This window comes from Caloenas nicobarica, chromosome 2 (genome assembly GCF_036013445.1).
Source record: "Caloenas nicobarica isolate bCalNic1 chromosome 2, bCalNic1.hap1, whole genome shotgun sequence".
Taxonomy (NCBI): Eukaryota; Metazoa; Chordata; class Aves; order Columbiformes; family Columbidae; genus Caloenas; species Caloenas nicobarica.
In genome coordinates, this window is record NC_088246.1 from 110,587,298 (window position 1) to 110,613,088 (window position 25,791).

Consider the following 25,791-nt stretch of genomic DNA (forward strand, 5'->3'; position numbering starts at 1 on the left):
AGATGAGTCTTGTCATACAAAATCCTGTAGGGTTACTGTGTTTCTGTCCAGTTTACACTGAGGTAAGTCACTAAGTCCTTAATTTACACCAGTGTGAATGTAGGTTTTTCCATTATAAAAGTCAGTTGGGAAGATACCTCACAAAAATCAATGCAATTGCCCGTGTGCAAAACCTGTCCGATTGTATGGATACTTTCATTTAGTTGGCTATTGCCTTTTAAATAGGCTCTAATAATTTATAGTGATCAGGTATTTTCATAATATTTGAACTAAACTGAAAATTCATTCTCTCTATACACAATCTGTTGGTACATTATTAGAGTTTTAGGTAGATGTGTGAAGTTAGATTATGTAATTCTAGGAAATATTATTGTTTAGTCATTTACAGAGATTTGAATATCCTTTTAGTATATACACTAGCTTAAATATGAAAGTATATCAGAGATAAAGCCCTATTTTCAGTAGCCAACACTACTGAATATATCATTGATTATAAAAGATCGTAAGATTATTGGCCACTCAAGTTCATTGCCCAATCCATGGTGCAGGATTTTATTAGTCATTGACATAAATTTATTTATTCAGTGAGATTATTTGGTGCTTGGCTGTCTTCTTAAACTTCTAAACCACCTTTTCTGCTTTTTGCTACTTGGTATGGTATTTCTACTTCAAGATTGTTTAGTCAAATTTCTGTAGTTTTTCCCTCATTTAAGGCACCAAAGTTTCCACCTTGAAAAAACTGCAACTCCAAAATATTCAAAAAGTAATTCTGCTTCTTTGACTTGCTCATTAACTGCTTAACCAATGTTCTTATTTTTTAAAGATCAGATGGATAAATGTAGATTTTAAGTTTCTTGAACAGTAAAAATCCTAGTTAAAATTGGCAGAATTTCCTGCCTAAATGGTAATATGCCAGAATTTCACATCATGAAAAATAAAACCCTGAGATGGTACTGTAGCATATTAAAGTTACTTTCATTAATTCAGGAACAGTCTAACAGGTGCTTGAAAGTATGCTGAGTGTAGTAATTTCAATAGCATAACTAAACGTTGGGTGACCTGATCGTATAGATATGCACTTGCCAAAGGGAGACTTTATTGCAAGAAGTCAAATGCAAAGGAACTATTTATGGCAGTAAGCACTGTGCTCAGCAAAGCATATAGGATCAGGGACTTAAGAAGAGTGGGTTTTCTACAAATATGGGAGGTGAGTCCCAACAGTACAGCTGGGGTCCAAAAAAAAAAGAATATATCTGAAGCCATAAGAGACTCAGTGAAGAAAAAATATATACTCAATAAATGTCAGAAAAACTGGCACCATGACAATAGAGAAATACCATTTCCTTGTTAAACCAGTTGTATCGCAGTTTTGCTAGTCTGAAAATTACTGATAGATTTAGTAAGAGACAGACAGAAATTTAAGAACAATTCTCTGTGAGATGTAGAACAGAGAGAATGAATGGCACTATCAAAGACAGACATGATAAAACATACTGAAGCTACAGCCGTGGAATTTTTGCTTTTGTTTGTTCCCAAATGTATAGCTGGAAGAAAACTTACAAATTCCTTGGCTTTCCAGCTTCATCTTTCAAGTGGAAGAAGGTGGAAATGCATTCACAGTAGTTGGTTGGATACTTGTGATGGTTCAGCCGTGTTACTGACAGCATGGTGCGACACTGACCATGTTTAACACTGGTGTAAACAGGTTGCCCCCTTTCCATCTGTGCTGCAATTCTGTGTTTCTTTATAGAAGCGCCCTGTGAATGTCATGATGGCATGCTCTTGGCATCAGAAGGCTTCTGCAGATGGAGTAGGAGAATGCTTTATGACTTGTGATGTAGCATGACATATTTGTCGATGACCTTCTTCTGTAACCCCTCTGTTCTCATCTCCCTTTTTCTTTCTGTTCCAATTACTTTGAGCAGCCTCAAGAAAAAAATACCAAACCACCAAAATGAGTAAGTTCCCTATGAAGTCATGAAATGTTTCCTCTTAAACAATGTCATTTCATGCTTCTACATCTTAAACTCTGACCATTTCCTCCAGTGAGGAAAATGTCAAGTTTAAGTGCCAATACCACTCATTACTAACTAACCATTAGTATCTGAGTGAGAAGGAGTTACTAATACATTCCAACTCAATTTGCAGTGTGTGTTTGGAGAAAGTACCAGAATCATTAACTTTTCCACTTCTAAGGCATTTTCCATGAATGGTTTATTTTTTCTAATTATACCTTGTGAAAAAGAAAAACACTACAATGCCATTACTGGTCAGTTTGCTGACATGCTACTATTTACCAACAGACTGGTGCACCAAGATGGAAGCCTGCCTGACATAACTATGATGAATTTAACAGCCAGCAGAGAAAAGGAGGAGGATAAAATGCTGGAAGAGGCTGGTGAGAAAAGAATGGAAGAGCCAGAGGGGGAGGGAGGGAAAGGGAGGGCCGAAAAAGGAAAAGAAGAAGAAAAGGAAGATGAGGACAAGGAAGATGATTATGATGAAGACAATGAATCAGAGGAAGAAGAAACAACAGGTAAGCTCTGCAGATTGCAGATTTTGCCTTCCTCAGCCTTAGTTAACAGTGGCAACAGATGGTTCATTCTTGGTCACCCTTGCTCACTTCAATCATCAGATTTTCCTTCTAATTTTACATACGGTCTTTACCAAAATAACCTGAACTGAGCAGATGTCTACTTGTCAATTATTCAACAAGCTACAGTCTCTTCTAGGGAAAATCATACTGTTTCTGTAGGATGCTGAGAGGATGAAAACAAAGGAAACCCCACCTCTTCCTTCTAGGTGGTCTGGGTTGGATTAATAGGAGACTATCCCAAATCCTAAGAACTCCTTTAGAGTGAAAGCTCTTTATGATAAAGAAAATACACATACATATTTAATCTCTGATACCGCATGCTTTCAAGGCACTCCACTCCAGAAGTCCCAATAGCTTTGCTTCATTATTCATGTGCACATTAGTGTCATATTTTTCACTTCTGCATATGGAATGTGTAATTGGTGCCAGATGAACATAAAAATGCTCAAGGGCAGACATGGGTAAGGCTGATGTTGTCGTCCTTGATATTACTAGGATGAACTAACGTGAATTATTTCCGTGACTCAGTTTGGAATATGAGCCAGGAGTGAAAACCAGGGAAGGGCATTTAACACCCAAGGAAACTGTATTGTCTGGAAATGGCCTTACCACAGAGTTAGTTTTCCATGCCAATATTCAAAGGACTGCAACGCATAGATAGGGACAGGGTCTTTGTCAAGGCAAAATGGCAGTGCATCTGGCTTAGCTGCCTCAGGAGGGCTAACTATTTGTCTTTCCTGGCTGAGACATCTTCCCTCACAGAGGTCTTCATGGACCATGGAAACCTTTCTTGGCCAGCTTTCATGCGGTCTGTGAGGAGTGATGAGTTAGTTGCACTCTGGCCACCCCTGCATGCTGGAAGGGCTTGGGGACAGAGGCCAGAAGTTAGAGGTTACCCTGTGCAGCAACACATGCCAGCAGGGAAGTGGGGAGCTGCAGTCTTCTCCCTGGCACCTTCTCTGCACCCCAGCCAGCAGGGCTTGGCAGCAGCACAAGGTGCTGCTTGCCATGTGTGATCCATCCTTAAACTGTACATGCATTTGTTGCTACCAACAAGTTATGTCATATACCCTGTGTGGTGGTAACACTGCAAATTAAAATAAATGCAATGAAAGAATGACTGAGAACATCCAATTCTATAAATAAAGACCTTCTGAAAACACAATCATTGTCCTTATAAAAGCACACATGAAGGATTAGAGTTCTATAGCTTAATTAATTTTTCAAATTTAATTATTTAGTTATGGCATTTACATCGCTCAGCATTTTTATTAGTATTTTCTTAGTTGTCGTTGGAGAAAAAGGACAGAAGAAAAAAATAATTTGAATTTGCTTGTCAAGTATTCCAGAAATCAGCTTTTTCACAAAATGTGCCTCTGTTTTTTCACACAAATATACACAGGATAATCATCTCGGTTTGCTTTATATATAAAAGAACCAGATAAGTTGAGATAATTACATACATAAGCTGGTAACTCGTTTGCATTTTTACAGCTTAGACAGTGATGTATTTTGGTTTCATTTGCAAATGTTTTCATCTCTCATGTTAACCATAAGAATGTTCTCACATCACGCAAAATCCTTCCTAATCTCCAAAATGCTTCTGAAACCTCTCATAGAGTGTGAAGACTTTATACTAATATATACCAGCCTGGTGAAACAGTTTTATATCTGGCCCACAAGTAAATAGGGCACTTAGAGAGCACTGTTCAGCATATGTGTTGTCATGTATACTCATATATAATAGATGTTGCCACATGTTTCCTCACTGGGGTATGACTGGGGGGGATGGCTTTTTTAGCAAAATACTGTCTGCGAAGGCATACGTTCACCCAGTTTCAGGATCTTCACTTGCTAAAGCTCACTTTTCAACTGAGGGACATATGCAACTGGACTGCAATTTGCCTTGTCTGTTTCAGATGTCTGTTCTGGGACAGCACATATCACGCTCTAGGAGGGTGTGCTGTTTGCAAGGCAGTTTAGATAACTCTGACATATGAAGACATCTATAGTATAGCTGTCTAAACCCATATGACAAGAATCCTACTCGTAATGTGCATGGATCTCTTCCAGGTTGGCTGAAAAGCTTTCTGAATAGCAGTAATCTGTGCTTTCTGAAAAAAAACTGGGTTCATTGCTTCCAAACGTCAAACAAAATCATGTTCTTTCTCAGCTAGATAAGGGCCAGGGCTGGAGTATCTCAGATCTAGGCCCTGGATGGGATCCGTAAACTTAGGTCTAAAGATACTGGAGGAAAACGGAGCCCAAGAAGGGCTATGCTAGAGAGGAATAAAAGCAGAATTGCCAAGGGAAGACACTGCTACCCTTTTCAAGTGAGGAATCCTTTCAGTGAATATGGGTCAGAAGGGAAAGCACCACAGCTCAGTGGGCCTCAACCCCATTTTGTCTTAGTTAACCACCGACCCATACCTTTAACCTCCTCCTTCTCTTACTCTAAGGCCTAGAAGAGAAGAAGTAGAAAGCTCTTTGTAGTCTAGTGGAGCATTCCTTTTTACAGATATCCTCTGTTTTTCTCCTCTCAATGGTTCTCTGCTTGAACATCTCTGCAGACTTAAGGAACAAGTGGCATCTGGTGATCGACCGTCTTACAGTGCTGTTTTTGAAATTCCTGGAGTATTTTCATAAGATGCAAGTCTTTGTGTGGTGGCTGTTGGAGCTGCACATCATCAAAATTGTTTCCTCTTACATCATCTGGGTCACGGTGAAAGAGGCAAGTAAACACCCACTGCCAAAATCTTACCCATGGTGGAGGCTTGTCAGCATCAGCTATGCAGTGGCACACCCAAGTGTAGGGAGATGCTTCCCTCGTATCAGACCTCACTGAAATTGCAGGATCCAGCTGGGCTTGTCAGCTGCTGGGGACCTGCCTTGACATCTTCTTCCACAGTGATATTCTATCTGCCTAGATATTTTCAGCCTTTCCCTTTTCTCCAGATATTAAGGTTTTATTAGTCTAATTCTTTGGACTCAAGAGACATAATCCTTCTCCTGCTCAAGCTGGCTGTGGGCATCATCCAGGGATGGAGGGTGTAGAAAAGGGTTGGAAAGGAACGTCTAGGGAAATTAAGTGGGTCTGGTGCTGAACAAAAAGGAACATGGAACTATGCCTAAAGAAAAAGGGAGGAACACCTTTAGCTATGCCTTTGGTGTGGGCAGTGTGAATTTTCTACCTGACATAACCATTCTTTGAACAGGGTAGTTGGACTGGATCACTAAAAAAAAATATGCATATATATATATATATATATATAAAATCCTTTTTCTCACGTCTTTGGGGGGAAAAAGGTCAAAAGGATGAAGGTGGGTTCCACTGATACACAGATCTGCATCATCTCTTCTTCGTTTCATGTGTACTAAAGCAACAGAATCAGCATGTGGTCCTTTGTATTTCATGTCTGTTTGTAGGATGGGTATGCAGTTTTGTGGGTCTAGGAGTATTAATATTAGGTAGGATATAGCATTCTTTATAAGCTATGAAGTATTTCCTTCTTTAGTAACCACTTCGTGTCTGTGTTATTGTGAATATTGTAAATTTTTTTCAGTATTTTTCTCACAGTTTTTCTATGTCCCTTTCTTTTGAATGATTTTTTTTTTTAATTACTGTGGAAAAGGTTAGACTTTCACAGATCTCTTGTTATTCCGTGTAATTTCCATCCTGTTTTTGTGTTTTCAGGTGTCTCTGTTTAACTTTGTGTTTTTAATTGCCTGGGCTCTTGCTTTGCCATATGCTCAGTTTCGCCCATTGGCATCAAGTATCTGCACTGTTTGGACATGTGTGATTATTGTCTGCAAAATGTTGTACCAGCTCACATCTATTGATCCCAGCACTTTTTCCAGTAACTGTACATTGGTGAGTACAAGTGCATATTAAAAAGGCTTGACTGCTGCCTTCTTCAATGAAGAAGAGCAAAAGGAAGCATATCAAGTACTGAAAACTACAGTTCACCTGACGTATTATTGCTGATTACCATTCTGCCTCCAGGCAGCCTTAAACTTATTTTTTTATAAATGGTTGCATTTTATTTTTAGCCAGGAGAGAATGAAACTAAGGTCAATTTAGAAGAACTCAAAACCTCAGTCCTCTACAGTGGGCCAGTTGATCCTGCAGAGTGGGTTGGATTGAGGAAGTCTTATCCCCTGCTTGTGTACTTAAGGGTAACTTCTTTAATTATCTGTATTGAGATATTTTCTTATTTGTGATGAAATTAGCAATGTCTTTGAAATAAACCATCTGGCACACACACACACACACACACTCACAGACACAAAAATATTATGCAAGCCATTGATAATAAGGAAGTACAAAGCAGAAGAGATAGCAGAAAGCCATATCTGTTACACAGGACATTTCCAGAACGGATTCAGTACCAATTAAGATCATCTGTATGTAGAAGTGTGCCTTTCTGACTCTACCATCTGTTAAAAGCACTCTAAGAAATGTGATATTTAAGAACTCTAAGTAATTAAGAGGTACATAGCTTTTAGGTATCAAAGGACTGATGGGTCTAATCGGAGTGATTGCCTTGAATTACAGTATATGCATATAAGCAGTTAATATTTTAAAATGCTTATTCTTTAGCCACAGCTTAGAAAATATAATGACTTAAGAGAATAATTCATTCAGACACTAGTAAATGGATGTCCTTTGTTTTTTTTCTTGTTTGCGGTTGATGCCTGTGAGCAGTATTTTATTATTCCTATCTTGATTAAAAATCCCTACTTACAATAAAAATATGCCAACTCCCAGGGGAAACCTTGCATGTCTCTTCTTAATTTAGAGTATCTCTAAAATTGTGTTTACACAGTTCAAGGTTGTCAGAAATTCGTTGAGCAAGCAACAGCAAGTTTTGATCTAACTAGATTCGTTCCTCATTTCTTCCCTGAGAGCTTAGCTGTGTGTGCTTTGTTTGTGTAAGTAAGACCTGCCAAGCGCTGGTGGGCAACATATCAGGCCCTGGTAGTGCCTCTGCCTCTCAGTCCCTTAGCCATGCACCTCCCACAGTTCAGAATATAAGTGGGAAGAGCAATTACTGACCCAAGAGTTCTGCATGAAGAGTGAAGCTGCCTAGTGGTGTCTGGCTTGATGGTATGAGCTTTACATCTATAAATAGATAATACTTTGGGATTAGAAATTACTCTAGATGGGTTTTCACCACGTTATCCAATAAAATGTCTCCTCTACATAGAGGAATTCAGTTCAGTGCTAGACCTGAAGGTCCCAAGCTTCAAGTCTTGATATATTTCTGTTATGCCCCTTTAACAACAGACATTCCAAATATCTGCAGTGTTGAAGTGATGAGCCTATCTATGGTGGATTGTGTAAAACTCTCCCCAACAAGAATAGGAAGCCCAGTGACAGCAAGATCAAATAACTTTTTGTCAAAAAACCCTCAAAACCCAAACCAAAAAAAAACCTCAACCCAACACAGTGGCACCTGTCTCAGGACATTGTTGTCCCAAATATTTCTCTGTGAACGGAGATGTAGAGATTACGTCTTCAGCTTCCATTATTGCTTCCTCGAGGGAATTTCTCCGAGCTGGTCTTTTCTACCAACTTTTGGAGTGAGTTAATACCTTTATGCGCAGAGCAGATCTCCCTCCTGAGAGGAAAAGAAAATCACTTCAGAGCCGCTCAAGGCTGCATCCCAGTCAGTCTGGCTTTAGGACAGAAGGAGCTGTGCCTCAGTGAATACTGGCTGATAGACTGTTCATTTAAAACAGTATCCAGGATATATTTGCACTACACAGCATCCTTGCAGTTCTAGGAAGTTAGTGCTTGCCAGCTGAACCCCTGTGGGTGGCTTTGTGTGTGCTTGTATCCTTCATCTCCTGCAAAGCAAAACATGATATTTTAAGAGAAGCTATGAAACATAAGAGGCCACATGGATGGTTCAGTGCATTTTACCTCACCTTCCTTTCCTCAACCAGTGTTCATTACAGTATTTTTTAATTAATGTCATTAAATGTATCTTCTGCATGTCAGTATTTTTCATCAAAATCCAAGAAGTGGTAGGAACCTCACTTTTTTTCAATGCTGGTAGCTGGGAATAAGTGTCAGTGCATCCTGGAGTGTGAAAGCACTCTGGTAACATCCATTTGAGTATTCGTGGGTTTACACTTATCAGAAAATTTTATAGCTTCTTGTGGTATTGATTTTTCTTTAATATTATTCTGATTATATCTCCCATAGAATAACTTATTGATGCTGGCTATTCTGGCTTTTGAAGTTACAATCTACCGTCACCAAGAGTACTACAGATGTCGAAATAACCTTACCGCACCTGTGACTAAAACCATTTTCCATGATATTACAAGAGCACATCTGGATGACGGACTGGTAAACTGTGTCAAGTATTTCATAAACTATTTCTTCTACAAGTTTGGTTTGGAGGTAAATCACTATATATTAATTTTTTTCAGACTATCGTTCCAAACCTTTTGATTGTGTTATTTTTTAATACTATCTTGAACTATGTTTGACAGCTGGATGCTTCTTAGTCATCACTCGTGTCAGACCTTGCCACAGTTGCTATCTATCTGCTAGTAGTGGTCTTCCTCTTGCATTTCTCTGTATGTCTTATTTATAACTCAACAAGAGGGATAACAGATGGGACAAGGGACAGAATTGAGGCATACCCTCTCATGCACACACACACAGAGGGAACCGGGGACTGCAGGAGCTGAAGAAGAAAGCTAGGTCTAGCAGGCCTTTGTCTCTAAGCATTTCTACACATCTTTTGCCTCTGGCTGCACAAATGCATTATTCTTTTTTATAGTTTTTACTATAGCTGTTAGCAACCTGTAGGAGCAAGGGCTCCAGCAAAGTTTATCACTGCTTTGTGCCACTAGTGTAAGAAAAAGTTCTTCCTCCAAAGAAGTTTTCAGTAGACAAGAAACACATAGACAATTAGGAGATGCACGTACAAAGGACTGAGGGGATTTTTCTAAAGATCCATTATGTATCCTAAATATCTGCTAGGTGTTTTATTTAGTAGAAGATCTGCTTGTCTGTTTGCCAGCAGCAGTGGCCCAGACTGCTGGGGTTTAGGCTCAGCTAGTATATTCCTTCTATCTGCTTCACCCAATCCAGCAGCAAAAATCAGAACTGAACCTGCCTTGGAGACAAGCTATTGCTGAACAAGTACTGAAAAAAAAAAGAAAAAAAGCTTCATCTCTATTCCCTTACCTCGTCTGTTTCTTCACAGACATATGAAATGTACTTTCAGAAATGTTTGTAGCAATAGTGATTTTTCACAAATATCTATGGCTGTCTGCAGAAGGCAACTTCTAGGCTAATGCATCCCAAATCTTATCATAATGATGTTCTTGACATATCTATTAAACGCTACCACCCCTTCCTACTGATAAACAGTGTAAACTGTTCAAACCAGTCTGGGGATTAAGAATGAGTGAAAATTAAAACTAGTCAGTGAGCTATTTGCTTCAGGAAATAAATTTAACCTCATCCTAATCTGAGGAGAGAGAGAATCAAAATAGTGAAGTGCACTGAATGAATAATTTGCTATGAGTTAGTAAATAACTTTGAAAACATGCTTCATGGCACTGAGTGAAGGGACTACTTTAAGTGGAGCCAGAGAACAGAAATTTTCTGGGATGCGGAGCCTTTAGAAGCATGGAGAACTAAAGCTGCCTTACAGCAATTGACTGGATTTGTCTATAGCAAATAGAAGTTGAATGGTATAAATCCCTTCTCTTTTTGTCCTTGTCCCACATGAGGATACACTTTAGTTGTTGTTATTCTTAACAGTTCCTCTTCTTTTTCACATCTGTAAGCGCTACCAAAATATATGGCTGTGTAAGATGCGCTTTGCTTAGCAACAATTAAACATTTCACATACAGGCTACTGTGACTACGCGCTTTCCATTCTGTATCTTTAGATATCACATAATGGAAATCTGCTTTAGTGCTTTATTCACACAGCTGACACTCACAGAAGAGTATGGAAAATTTGGGGTGCTGGGATGGGGTAGGTTGCTGTTGGAGATATACAAACTATTTTAGCGTACTGGTTTGCACAGGGTTGCTGCAGCCAGCCCCAGCACGTGTCCAAGCATTCTGTCTTTATGGAGAACAGTTTATCAATGCTGCATTGACTAGCCGTCAGGTTGCAAATGTTGCCTATGTTTCTTTACTGCTTTCCCAGACCTGTTTTCTTCTATCAGTGAATGTAATTGGTCAACGAATGGATTTTTATGCCATGATTCATGCCTTCTGGCTGATTGCTGTGTTGTATCGACGTAGAAGAAAAGCTATTGCAGAGATCTGGCCAAAATACTGCTGTTTTCTGGCATGCATCATTACATTCCAGTATTTCCTCTGCATTGGCATCCCACCTGCTCCTTGTAAAGGTGAGGGCACTTACCCTTTATGGACAATTACTGCTGCTTGCTTGTACAGAAAAGTGCTGGAAAATTGATAAGTATTCAGAAGAAAAGGATGAAGTAATTGTTATAAAGTTCTGATTGCATTTTTTGTGCTTCTGTCATACAGACTATCCATGGAGAAGTGGCAATGCAAACTTCAACTCCAACATCATAAAGTGGTTGTACTTTCCAGACTTCATTGTGAGACCAAACCCTGTCTTCCTTGTCTGTAAGTATCAAAGCACATAGTTGTGAAGTGTTTACGTGTCCTTTGCTCAACACATCTGTACAGTATAATTTGAAGCCAACCTTTTATTTACTCTTCAGTAGCAAGCTGACATGTTTTGCGGGCAACTGAATACTAACTGTGGCTTTGTATGTAGTAGAAAAATTCAAAGAATTAGTAATTTCTGCATCTGTTTTTTCCATATCCCATTTTAAATGAAGCAGCATCGAAAAGCATGAACTATTTCTCCTTTTCTGATTTATTTCTCAATAAAAGTCACAGAATGTGACAGGTAAAAACATAAATGCAGTAATATATTTCAAATTGTTGTTAAATGTGTTGAAAATAACACAGTCTTAGACCTTCAAAGTGTGGGAAAACAGTCTGGTAACTACATTATAATATATAACACTCCCTACACCTAAATTAATGACTGAATTTTTCCTGCAACCACTACTTACTCCTAGATGATTTCATGTTGCTGCTGTGTGCATCCTTACAAAGGCAGACATTTGAGGATGAAAATAAAGCTGCAGTACGAATCATGGCTGGAGACAATGTGGAAATTTGCATGAATCTTGACGCAGCGTCCTTTAGCCAACATAATCCTGTTCCTGACTTCATTCACTGCCGGTAAGAACTGAATCTTAAACACCTGGAAAATACAGCACTTCCTTTTTGTCAAGTTCTCTAGTGTGAAAGTAACTCTCCCAGCTTCCAATTTTACTCAGAATTTATATTCATGTGTGTTCCCATCTCATAACATACCATTTACTGCTGTATGAGACAGCAGATAGATAGCTTCTGGGCAATCAACTTCTGATTTAGAAAAGGGCAGATGAGAATAAGTCTTGCTAACACTGCTGATTGTTCTAAGTGCTCCCCAGAGGGATGTTCTGTGATAAATTTGCCTGAATGCATGTATTCCCTCCATGAATGCCCTGGACTTAATCACTCTGGTGGCTTCCCCCAAAACACAGGCATGTTAGCAAGAATCCATTGTAGTCTGAACTTGCCCATTTACATGTTTAATCCCACAGAGTCATCTGTCATGTCCTGCTGAGTTGTCGTCTACGTACAATCAAAATATTGCTTTAATATAAGAGACTGCCCTTTGTGATATTTCATCTAGGCATAAGGACATTAAAATTGCCTTGAAAGGACAACTGACCTGTCTTCCTGTTTCCCAACATTTATGTAAGGTTGTTTAAGGAAGTGAATAATATAAAAAGGGGCCAGAGCCTGAGACAGTCTGTTCTGGATGATCTTCCAATTATGGAACCATTCCTATATGATCATTTTGGCAAACACGGATTAGCTCAGCTCTTCTGAGTTGTGCTGGGCATACTCTTAATTGAAGTTGTCTCTGAAAGTTTGATGCAGTATTACAAGAATAAATGGGAAGAGTAAGGTTTCTTAGCTATTGTGTTGTGTCAGAACAGGTGTTTGTTTTATGAATGCGTGTTACCAACAATGTCTGAATGTGAAAGAAATTAAAAAAAATTGAACTAATGACTAGCAAAATCTCCCATTTGCTGATAAACTTTTATTTTTTTTTAACCAGAGAAGTGCTATCACCAGAACCTTTGTCAAGATCTTTAAGCTGATCTTGCTGTTTCTGTTAGAAATGGTGGCCAAATCTATTTTGAAATGCCTTTGAAGAAGAGACCATTGAAACACATTCAATTGGCTCATTTGTCCAGAGATTTATAGTCACTCCTGGGCAAAGGGTGAACAGTTCTCCCCCTTGAGTATTTCCAGTCTACACAGTGGACCCTGTGCTCTAGTTGCAGTAACATTAGCCGACAGAAGTCATAATCTATCTACAAAATGCTTCATCAAGTGAGGATGCTTTCCAAAAGACATCTGCGAAGTAGGGCTTGGTTGAAAGGAATGTGTAGGGGGGATTGCCTGAGGTTTTTTCTTGCCGCTGTGGTCATGGCCATCTTTGCAAAACTAATACAGCAGTTCCATCAGGCACATCGACGTGATTGGTCGCTGGCAAAGACCAGCACTGGTGCTATGGGTGCTGGCAGAAAGAAAAGATCCAATTTTTCCCCTTTAGTCCAGGGAAAAAAAAAACCTTGTTGACAAAAATCATTAATGATGAGAATGTGTTTTAAGGCTATCTTCAGGAGGGTAAAAGAGGCAAGAAAATCCTGCTTTTTAAACAGCCTCTTTTGGCACCTTTTCAAAGTTCCCTGGAATCTGATAGGTTGTCTGGTTGTCTGTGGAAGATACTTACTCCCAAATGGCCAAGCATGAAAACTTTAAAGCACAGAGGATGCTCTTTGAAGATTTTGGATGGAAATCAGAGTCAGGTTTCTAATGGAAAGCAAAGTCCAAGCTGAACTGGCCTGCTGCCTCCGCAATCCTTTGGGTTGGGTTCTGTGTTTTGATTCATATGCATGGCATGCATCAGCTTGAAGTTTTTGGTGGCATCACATTGCTTGGCATGTGCTGACACAAGTAGACCTGTGTCTAGATGATCAACAATACACAACCTTTTAATTGGGAGTTTGCAACTTGTATTAAGCAATAAGTAATATTGCTGGTGGAGAGTACAAAAACCCAGAAAATTTAAAAAAAAAAATCCCATTAGTTGTGGTAAGCTGAACAAATAAACTGTCATGACTTTATCCTTGTTCCAGATAAATACAGAAATCTGTGTGACTGTTTCATGTGATAGTTTTATGTTGTGTGAATAAGAAGTAGGATGAAAGGAACAAGGTGGAGAAAGAAACAGAACAGAGACATCTTTGTTTGAAAAATCTATCAAATAAATAGAAAATCCATTAATTTCAGGAACAGAGGAAATTCCTGTTTATGATACCCTTTCTTGTAGATGCTCTGGCAGGTCAGCTGTAACTTCTTGTTTGTTTCTTTGTTTCTTTGTTTGTAACGTTAGCTTCCTGAATCTGTAATGGGAGCATACTTGTAGAACAGTGTATATAGGTAAAAAACAGACCTTTCTTTAGTATGAACTATGTTCTTGATGACGTCTTTTCTTTCTTTGAGCCTGTAAGTATCTCCTTCAATGCTTTAACTACAACGCAGATTTCCCCAGGCTTTAGATGATGTTATATTGCACACATGCAATCTTAAATGCCTAATTTGCTTCAAAGCAGCACCAGAGAATGACTGGATGGACTCTTAAAGTGGCTGAATCTTTTATTAGGGATTATAAATCTTTAAAAAGAAGGCCTCTCAAGCTCTGGAGAATCCACCGAAGATATGTATGTCAGAAGAAAATGTATGTATCTGGCTGCCATCCAAGACAATTTGGAACTGAAAGGATTTTGTCTAAAAACATTTCTTGCACTTTACTATAGAAGTTTCAGAATGGTCTAAATATTTAGTAACGTGGACAAGAACTTCATTCAAATCTTATCCAAGCAAGTGAAATGAAAAATGGAATTTCTCCAGAAGTCAGTCAGAAAAAGCCAAACAAGTGAAGACAAACTGGCTATGAGTAAATTACAAACCATAAAAAAATAGTGCTTAGTATTCATGTGTTTTCTGAGAAGCCTGATGTGCATTTACTGCTGTGGAAAAGAAGTGGAAATTGCAGAGTGAAGCACCCTTTCTGATGTGTCTCTTCTCATGAGAAGATGTCAGTTGATCACTGTTCTAGTAGACGTGAATAAAAAGCTTTTAAATACAATATAAACAGTGGCAGAAAAAGAACATATTTCCAGATCCTTAATTTTCCTCTCTCTGGAGAAATACTTGAGCTCAACAATGATAAATACAGTCTAAGGAAGAGATTTCCTGAAATTTTCGTGTCTTTCCACCCCCAGATTTCTCAGGGGATATGTGCTTGACCCTAAAGGAGAGCACAACCAAAGGCCTTTGAAACAGAAATGAAAATGAAGAACAGAAGTAGGAGCTTTTACAATGAAACAGGATTTAAAGTTACTTCACTGAAGATAATCTTTTCCCACAGTCTCTGATGCTGGAAAATTCTCATTTCAGTTCCCAAGCAGTTTTCAGACATTCCCTAGATATGGACAGGGAAAAAAATTGGGAATGTAAGCTATTTTTTTTCCTCTTAAGAGCAGAAACAATATTAACAGCCAGTCATTGAACTGTCCCCTTTAATACCTGTACCCTGGGAACCATCATGAGGTGAGTCAGGTGGAGTCTCTCAAAGGCAGCTATAATTTGTCTCTCGGAACTACACTTCTAATTTAGGGTAGTGAGAGGGGATCTGCAAATCATCTTTACAGGCTTCCAATCATATTTGTTGTGTAAAATCATTAAACATTTTGTTGCAAATAAAATGAGCCTCAACAAATAAAACAACTTTGGATTTGGGAATTTTTAAAGTGGATAGAAGCATGAAGGAATGTTCCCATTGATAAGAGAGTGAGACTAAGAGATTATCAGTCCTAGGAGAGGTCTTGATGAAAATAGAAGGGACTAAGACCTATAGGATCAACAACACTAATGACACTAATCGATTAAACATCCATTGAAATGAAGTGAATTTTGGGGAAAACAAATGAAGCTGCCTTCTGAAGACTGAAATGGAGGTACAGAGAAAGTCTTTGGGGATGGAGGCTTGGTGAGAAATTAGCAAAGCCTGGATTAGAAGGGGAAACAGACTGTAATGCAGGGTCACACAGACTGCTATGAATGTAAAGAGAAGGAGATATGGAAGAAGGGAAAGAGAAAGGAAAGAGGAAAGAAAGGAAGAAAGAAAAGGAAGGAAGGAGGGAGGAAAGGAAGGGAGGGAGGGAGGGAGGGAGGGAAGGAGGAGAAATTAATTTGAGGAGTAGAGGTAGCTTGCAGAATGCATATGTATAGGGATAATATGCCTGGAGGAGAGGGAAGCCATCCGAAGAGGGCTGAAGAAAAAGCCCTGGGGTTATCTGGATGTGTCGAGCAACACAGGTGGCTGATTGGGGATCCAGCGTGAAGAAGCATTGAGCTGTATCAGTCAGTGCAACAGCAAAACATTTTCTCATCAGTGTGTACTTTCCCTAAACTTCAAAGTGCTGGCTGAGGAAGAACACCTTTCCTCAAAGGGGTTGTCAGCTGCAGCATCAGCACCTCTCTGTGCCTGCAGGCAGAGGTCAGGACACTAGACTGGCCATAGCCAAACACATCATTAAGTGTGCTGGGAACGCAACTGCACCTACAGCAATCTTTTTGCAACAGGCTGGATTGTATTACAGCTAAAAATTAATTCCTGTGGAAATAAAATATTGAAGTAATCATGGTAAGACTAATAAAGCTTTAGTAAAGAAAAGCACATAATTTGATATGGAAAGGCATCTGAGGTTACGATAGCTTTCATGGATAGGAGGAATGAACTTCAGACTTTGTCTTGCTTGTTTTTGAGCAAGGTGATATGGTAATTTTTTCCAAAATGTTATCCAGAGTATCAGTGGGTTCTGCTAATGACACAGTTGGCAAATCAGCATTTTTTATTTTTCAGTCATCTTTCAGGTGTCTTCTGTATAATTTCTCATTCAGAGGTTACCATGCTACCAGAAGCCATAGTTTGATTCTCTTGGTACAGTGGTATAGTGGCTGATCCTCCTCAGATCCATGGCTCTATTCCTGGCCTCCAGCTATGCACTCCTACCTTTGCATTCATCACACCAGCAGTGAGTTGGTTCATAGGCTGAATGGGCGGAAAAGTCTTGCTTCCTTCTCTCCTCTCCCCAAAATAAATAGGCTTTTTCAAATTTGCTTCTTGAAACCAATTCAAAGAGCCAGAGCGGAAGAAGGGGCTGGAACGCAGAGATGAGGGGATGAAGGGCAGTGGGGCTGTCCCCTTGGGAAGCCACTGCTCGGATTTCCTAGGTGTATTGTCAAATACCACATCCTGAGGGTGGCCTCCCATCTCTGTGACTGGATGTGAATTTAAAGACCACTTAGAAGATATGTTTGGAAGGTTTACATGGCATTAAACTAATGATCTCTGTGGTCTGCAGCAAAAGCATTAAAATTACAGTATGTACTATCCAAGCCTAAGCATTTTCTGCTGTCTATGAAGAAGTTTTCAAACAGAGGGTATGCACCCTTATTGATCTTCTGGGTTTGTGTAGGGTCTTTTTAGTTGTTGGGGTGGCTTTGAGCTTCAGCCTCCCACTGTTGTATAATAATCTCCAGAGCAAGGAACTGAAACTTCTAACTTTCTAGATTTCTGGGGCCTGAGGCAGAATTTAAAGATTTGCATCTGAGAATGTGTCAAGAGATTTGAGAGGCAATATGTTGAGGACTCCCCCCAAGACAGTTCGTTGTTCCCGCTCTTACCGCACTTGACACATATATCATTACAAATAATTAATGACAATTAGGGGGATGTGTGACTCCACGCTGCAACAGACAAGGAGTTTTGGCATATTGCAACTGAATAAAGTGTGGTTTAAGGAATATTTTTATCTACCTGAGACTACTCAGATGTATTTCTGTCTATTGTGTTCAGTGTGGCATTGTTCTTGGGCCAGAACAGAGGTACCTGGGATAGTTGGTGATATTCATGGGTTAGATGTGTCCTGGATGACTTGTTCAAACACCATTTTGTAAGACGTCCACTTCAAAGTGAATTCTTGGGAGCCATTTTTGTGATTAGGCTTGCATATTTTTAAAAATCAGAGAGATTTCTATGTATAAGAACTGCATCATTTGTCACTGCCTTTGGAGAAGCTTTTCTTTACATCCTCTTTTGTTGTTCATTTGTTTTAGAGATGTCCAATGCTATTATATTTAATGTACATTTTGAAAATGAGAAGAACAGTTATATTTACTATTTTAGATGACTGCTAAAATGTAGCAAATGGTTAACATTATTGGGGAAAAAAGGCTAAATTATTCTCTTCCTTTTTATATTCCCTCTAATTTCTGAAACTTTCGATCTGAGTGATTTCTGCTGTTGGACTGTGATTTACCAAATGCCATGTATATATGTCAGAAAGTTTGGATCCAGACAGGTCCAGTTGTCTTTAAGAGTCAGAGTCCATTTTTATTGAATAATATTAAGATATTCTTATTTGTTTGATCAATTCAGTTCCATTTGGGATTTCCTCAAAAGATACTGATGCATTTTGTTGCTAGCAGAAGACAAGATTTTTGAAATATTCCAAGTGTTAGAACAGTATCAGGAAGGCGATCCCTTCCTAGCTATCCCATACATTAATAAGTATTATTAAAGGAACACCAAATATTATGGTTGGGGTTTTTTTCTGAGAAACAGTGAGAGCACCATTTCCAGTACATATTAAGTTAGTGAAGACCTATTCAACTGGTGTCTTCCACTTCTTTATTTTGTCAGTGTGTACAGATTCTTTCTTAATGTTTTATCACCCAAAACCCAGTAGCATCTCTAAAGTCATGGCATTTTTAGATTTTGCAGGCAGTAGTCCACAAATTTCTTAAATGTTTGTGGGAAATAAGCATAAAGGGGCTTTCTCATTACCTTTCGTTAAATGCCTCTTTGGTTGGCTTCACCAAGTGAAAAGTATAATACAGGCCTATAAATGTAGGGCTATAAATACACACTCCTAGAAAGTTCTGAGCCTGAGAACATCAAGCAGCAAGGGCCTTTTTATGTGGCTGCATACAGTGGATTTACTTCATTTACTCCTTACATGGTTTGGCTTAGATATTTGTACACTCCTATAGTGCTGTCTCTCTGCCTGGTTTCCTGACAAATCTAGTTTCACAGCCTGGGTGAACAGACCATGAAAACACAGTTAGATCTGGAATCAAAACACTAAATGAGGGGAAACTAAGAATTAGTTGGTTTTGCAGTGTTTAGCTATATGTAGTATTTGGTATTGCCTTTGGCAGATATTCTTATTTGAAAGCTCACCAAGTCAATATTAAGTCAAGATTTTAAGGAATCCGAAAATACCAAATTGTTTCTTACTCTTTCCCACTGTGGACCAGGCTGATTTCAGATTGCTCTGTCTCATAGCTTCCTGGCAAACATTTCAGTAAATTCTATCACATTTACATTCTGTCGAGACCTTTTACCCCTCGAAACTTTTACAGTTGATCTCCACTGGAGAAAGATATTTTTAGCGGCTGTTTTTGAAAACTAGGCTTTTAACCAGACTTAATTCCTGAGTAGTCAGCAATAAATACAGAATTGTTTGCAGTGGAGTACTGTAGCTAGCTTTTGAAAGTAAATTTGCTACAGTATTTCTCAGACTTCTTTAAAGATGATCTCAGATAGCTTTTATATTGTATATGCAGCATTGTTAGATAATATCACTATATCTTGAACTTTGATGAGAACACATTTTTCCACCTGTCATGATACAAGGCTTGGTCCCGTGTGGTGCAAAGTGCCTTGACAGAGTGTAGCAAGGTGCTTGTGCACATGAATGAGCTACAGTTGAGTACATGAGCCAGGCAGACCCACTGACCTTGGTGTTAGTCTTAAGCAGATGCCCAGATGCTGAATTGGGATGAGAACACTCAGCACAACATAGGCATAACTGTTGGCCAGTAGTACAGGTGGAGAAAAGGTAGCATTGCCCTCAGAGAACAGTAACAACTTCTCCTTTTATTTACAGGTCCTACTTAGACATGTATAAGGTGATAATATTTAGTTACCTCTTCTGGTTTGTGCTTACTATAATCTTCATAACGGGAACCACAAGGATCAGCATATTCTGCATGGGCTACTTGGTAGCCTGCTTTTATTTCCTTCTCTTTGGTGGAGATCTGTTGCTGAAGCCCATCAGGAGCATTCTGCGTTACTGGGACTGGCTGATTGCCTACAACGTCTTTGTGATCACAATGAAGAACATCCTCTCGGTAAGTAGCTGCTGCCTTTCCTCTGCCCTCAACACTTCCGCGGTTTCATTGGAAGTGTGCACAGTGTGTTGAGTGGTCATTAAAAATCCTTTTTCATGACCACAGCCTTCTGCAAGCACGAAGCAGGCTCCATTTTAATTCAGAAACTGCAAGTGCATATCCAGGGAATGGTAATGCATGTACATTATAGGAAAATGTACACCCTTGTATTCAGTTGGGCTCTGTGGAAACTCACAAGCTATTTTCAAAGGGCCAGGTTCTGTTTTATTTACCTAGTAAAGTCTCTCCTTAGAAGTCTGCTGAAAATCTCAGTGGAGTGAAAAATGAGTAAGAAGTGCAAGATTAGTCATACTGTCAATAAATAGTGCACGTTGAATTAAACCTTTTATTTAAAACTACACTTTTCAAGCCTAGTACTAGATGCACTTGTTGTGTGATGTAATGTTATTAATGAAGTTGACTAAAAATTTACAAACTACCTTCCCGTTTCCTTTAGAACTAGTGTGAAATTCAGGTGAAAACAGATATATTTGATAATTAAACATCAAATTCTTCTGCAAAACATTAAAGCTTTTCTTACATTAATTAACCCGTTAGAGCAGATTCTTGCAGTGGCACTGATAGGTGATTGAGAAAAGTCAGTAATTTAAATGTTTTTGAAAGATAAATTTAGGTTTATTCCTGGGAATTGCTTTTTAGCTTTGAACATTTTTAGTGCTAGACTGAAATGAGCAGACATATTTCTTTTTACATTTATATGGTCACTGTACTGAAATAAAATTGACTTATGGGTGGTTTGAATTTGCAAATGTTCTAAGTGCTTACATATGTGCTTTGTTTTATGCTTGGGAATTCAGTGGACCTGCGCGTGTGTTAAGTTTGTCCATGTATGTTTGCAAGATTAAGTCAGTGACTTATAGAAGTTGCTTAGCTGCCTCATTGCATCACTTGCCAGGCATATCACTTCCTCTGAAAAAATACAAACAAACCCCACATCTCTCCTATATCACAAATAATCAAAAGAACAAATTCTTGCTATTTAAACTGGTATGTGTCACTGGTAAAGGCACTCTTCTAATCTCCTTTTTACTAAGGATATATAATACAGCCAATGGCAGTCATAATGTTCTCATGTAATGTAAAGAGGTACAATACTTTTCTTATCTTTATTTCTTATATGTTTTGTTATATGAAACCGTTCTTTTAATTTCCAGATAGGAGCATGTGGCTACATTGAATCATTAATTAAGAATAGTTGCTGGTTGATTCAAGCATTTAGCCTGGCTTGTACAGTTAAAGGCTACCGTATTCGTAAGTATAGTTCATTTTTTTCATTATTTTCTGTAAATAATCACCTTCAAAACCTTTGACCATATTTAAGTTATGACATTGTGAAATATCATACCTGCAAGCTCAGTTGATACTGCTTGGTCCTTTATTGTCTAGCAAGAAAGTATATTGGAAATATTTCATAGAATGAAAGGAGATACATATACTAAGAGAACTATCAACACCCCTACACACATACCCACAACCAGCATTTGCTGTAAATGAACAATTTGGTGATGCTGGCGCTTAACACAATTTAGCTGTGTATGCAGGTGACGTGATACTTGAGGGCATGGTTTCACTGTACAACTTGCACTAAAATGTCAGGTCACCATCACTGCAAGGAGAGGGCACCTTTTCCCAGCTGCAGACTCCCACTCCTCCCTGTGTGCCAGGTCTTGCATTCAGTTGCTCAAAGGGCAAGAGGCTAAGCCAGCATAAAAGAGGTAGTTTTATGCAGGCATAAGATGTTCAGGCAATTATCTTTTTACAATTATTCTCATGTTCGTGGTGATAACAGAGAGGAAGCGCATAGTAGGTATGGATGGAGGAGAGAGAAGGGAGGAATGAAGCATGGAGAGCAAGACACTTCATCTCTCAGTGAGCTATTAATTTGGCTCCATGTTGTCCTGACACCCTGGACTGATGGTTTGAAAACACCTTATTTTTTTTTCAGTGCTTTTTTTTCCTGAATTTAAAGAACTGTTTAATCCTAGTGAGTCTGCAGCGAAGTTCTGAACTCCTGTCTTCAAATCGGATCTCAATAGATAAGTAGGGGAAAAGAAAGGAAATAAAAAGATGCAAATTCACAAGATAAATGTTGCCCAGTAGTTCTTGTATTATCCAAAACCTTTTGAGCAGGAACAGAAATTCAGACACAGGTTTGTGACTCCCCAGGGGGTGGCTACAGCAGGCTTTGAAGCTCTTGGAGTTTGACCTTCCAGGCCTAATAGGCTGGCTTGCCAGAGTCTGTCCCTTGAGTCCTTCTGCTCTCTTCTGTAGGACAGCATAGGCCATTTAGTTTATAGTCTAGCTCCACAAAACCCAGTTTTAATTTTTTAATATCCCCAAGAGAACTGTCTTTTAGAGAATAAAGGAAGAAAGAAAGAATGAAATAGCCCAAGCCAAAATCTGGAGAGAGGAGGAATGGGATTTCCTCTCTGCCTATCTTCTTTTACCCCAAAGGAAGCAGTTTTGTGGTTTCAAATATTTTTTCTCTTATGCAATGGAAAGAAACATTGACCTGAGTTATGGAGAGGAAAAATAAAAATATTAGGTGGTTGCAGTCAAAAAATTATTTTGACAAAAATAAACCACTTCTTTCTCATGTCAATAGTGTTCTTAATAGAAAAATGAGATGAAAAGTCACTTTGAAATTAAGAATAAAATTGAAACATACCATTTTAGAAAATACTGAAATCAAATATGTCAGGGTAACAAAAAATACTTTTTCCTTGTCTTTGTTTTCAAATGCTTATTAGGGTAGGGTGAATTTGCTTACAAGTGGTTCACTTTCAGTGAATTCTCAGTTTTCATAGGATATCACATTGTTGGAATCTTTCTAGTTTGCTGTAAAAGAAAATATGATGTACTTCAAATGGAAATTTGCGTCAGTTTTCTTAAGAAAAAGCTAGTTAAAGGACAGCAATTCAAATAATTTTAAAGGCTAAGATTATTTAATTGATTAAACATGATAAAAGAATACTTAATATAACTTCTCTTATGCTGATGATTCCTTTTGCCAGCAACCAACGATGCAGATTGTAAACTGCCTAGTGGAGAAGCAGGAATCATCTGGGACAGTATATGCTTTGCTTTCCTGCTGCTGCAAAGAAGAGTCTTCATGAGTTACTACTTCCTGCATGTGGTTGCAGATATAAAAGCTTCTCAGATCCTAGCATCGAGGTAAGAATAAGTTTTAAAAAATCCAGTGAAACAGCTCAAGTTTCTCATGGGTACGGTACTTATTTGTTTATGATAGGTAGCACCAAAAGAGTCTTGATATTTAATATCAGGTTAAGCAATCCATGCTAAGTTCATCATTGCAAATCCAACTCTGACAAAGCACACAGAAGAAAACAAATTAATTGAGAATCTGATTGAAATTAAACCATCTTTCCTACCAAACAGCATCTGCTGCTCTCATAGCCCTTATTAAAATGTGTGAAAGTTGACGTGTGTTACAGCATTCTCTCAACATCAATGTGTGTGAGAGTGAATGCCAGAGTTTCTAAGCTTTGGAAAGAAAACACACTGCTATCAGAGCCTGAGACAACAGGCCATAGAAATCATGACTCCAAAAATGTCACATGAAGAAAAATACAGAAAAGTTATGACATCTGGCTGGGGGAAGACACTGAGTGTCATATCATTGAACACTGACTACTTGTGGCAAGGAAGCATCACTTTCTTTAGGCCTGTTACTTACACTTCCCCACAAGAATCCACCATAGCTATCACTAGCACAATTATTTTCCTGTTTTTTAATAAGATGGCAGATCAAGAATGAAATTCTGTTTTTACTTTCAGTAATATTTCTAAGGAATTATTTTTGTTGATATTGGACTAAATGTATACTGGAAATTTTTTTCCTGGAAAAACATATGCATAGTGATTTCTGTCTGTATTTGAGGGCAAAATTTGGCTTGCGTGTCCTAAAAGGAAGTCTTTTTTATCATCCTCTTCATTCCCCTCCAGAGATTTCTTTAAAGGGGGCATGTTTAGCTGCTGATACTGAACAAAACTCACCACTGTAAACAGAGCTACCAAAATATCTATACCTAAATCCCATATTGTCTCTCCCAGACTTTTGCTCCAGGGTGAATTTCACTGCTGATGCCCAAGATTGCTAGCTACTGCCTTTTGGTAGCTTTTTTTGTATGCTGTGTTCACATTGAAAAAATAGCACAAAGCAAAATCATGAATATCAAAATGCATCCCAAAGTGGAAAGTTTGCTTCCAGAGGGAAAGAGCAGGCTCATGCAACTGGGGCACTGGGCTGGGTTGAAATCAAAATGTTTGGTCCTTGCTTCCAGCTTTGTGTCTTTTGGTAAGTTACTGAACATACCCAGGCTACAGTTCTCCAACAGCAGAGGTGGAGACGTACTGGCCCATGTCAGGAGCTTTGTAAAGATAAATGTATTAATGACCAAGAAGTGCCAAGATATTACAGGAAGAAGGGTCATGTAAGTATAGTGATAGAATTTTTTTAGCTAGCTGCCTTCCTTGCTAAAATCCAAGATTTGAATTCAAGTGGATGATGATGAACATCAGATTTGGATTCAAATGTCATAGTCTGAACCTGTCTTCTAGTTGAAGTTAATGTTGTGAAGTACAAATTCCTTACCCAAGTAATATTAAATTACAGTTCAAACAAGAACAATGAGGATCCAGTGGCAGATTTCAATAGTCCATAAGAACTTATGACTGATCGAGTTGCTGGGGAGAACATGTCATTCTTTGTTGGACTTTACCATACTTTGGGACAATAATGATTGCCAGTCTGGATTTTATTCCTGTGAAAATATTTAGTTGTGGTTATCCTATGTATATACATTTCCGTCACAGCAGACACGGTTGAAAGATTAATTAGAAGTAGACTCCTGAAACTATAGCTGTTCTTACTGAATTCCTGACAAAATAAAGGCTTTAAATCCATGCTACTTCTTTGTGAGAGACTTTGAGACTCTTCGAGAGCTCAAGAGCAAGAGTGAATGAACAATAGCCAAGACAGGTGATCTGAATGTCCAAATCCATCAGTCAATTACATTTGTAATGAAATGGAGTTAGAAGCCTTATTCTTTTGGCACACCAGAAACTTGCTCTAGGACTTGTGTCATCAGACTGCAGTCACTGTACTGTTCAGCATGTAAAAGTGAAGCTGAAGCTAGGCTCATCATGGCCCTGGATAAAGCTGGACTTTACTCACAACTTCCAGGGGGCTGAGGCAGGGGAACAAGGTGATTATAATGCTGAAATGACTATGAAGACCAAATCCAGGAGGCAACCAAGAAGTCTTACCTCAACCTTGAATTCACCTGTGTTCTTGAGGGCTGGAAACTCAAGTCCCTGACCAGCTGCGAGAGGAACTTGATGTCTGAGTAGAGATTATAAGATTTGGGCCCAGATCTTGAAATGAGTGACTTTGAAGAGACTAGTATTCTGGAGTAAATGGTTATCTCTTTCAGGCCTTGGATTGGTTTCGTTTGATGCAAATGTGGTGGTGTACAGAGGGAACATAGAGTTCTCTCTGATTAGCTGGCAAAAGGGAAACTTACAAACATTTAATATTTCCTCTTGTTTTTTCCTTTCTTCTGCCCCTGTATCTGCTGTAGGGGTGCTGAGCTTTTCCAGGCTACCATTGTCAAGGCTGTAAAGGCAAGAATTGAAGAGGAAAAAAAATCAATGGATCAACTGAAAAGACAGTATGTATTTAATGAATTTATAGATATATATA

The 25,791-nt window shown here is 38.7% G+C and overlaps 1 protein-coding gene across 1 annotated transcript in view; it reads left to right on the forward strand.

Moving 5' to 3' along the window:
- Positions 1–25,791, forward strand: part of PIEZO2 (piezo type mechanosensitive ion channel component 2) — a 309,138-nt gene that overhangs the window by 230,315 nt on the left and 53,032 nt on the right. The window contains exons 17-28 of the mRNA XM_065628394.1: positions 2,304–2,536; positions 5,167–5,327; positions 6,291–6,467; positions 6,647–6,772; positions 8,808–9,008; positions 10,783–10,987; positions 11,130–11,231; positions 11,696–11,861; positions 19,763–20,006; positions 21,221–21,317; positions 23,081–23,240; positions 25,670–25,759. Of these exons, the coding sequence (XP_065484466.1) occupies positions 2,304–2,536; positions 5,167–5,327; positions 6,291–6,467; positions 6,647–6,772; positions 8,808–9,008; positions 10,783–10,987; positions 11,130–11,231; positions 11,696–11,861; positions 19,763–20,006; positions 21,221–21,317; positions 23,081–23,240; positions 25,670–25,759 (1,962 nt within the window). The remainder of the gene's footprint in view (positions 1–2,303; positions 2,537–5,166; positions 5,328–6,290; positions 6,468–6,646; positions 6,773–8,807; positions 9,009–10,782; positions 10,988–11,129; positions 11,232–11,695; positions 11,862–19,762; positions 20,007–21,220; positions 21,318–23,080; positions 23,241–25,669; positions 25,760–25,791) is intronic.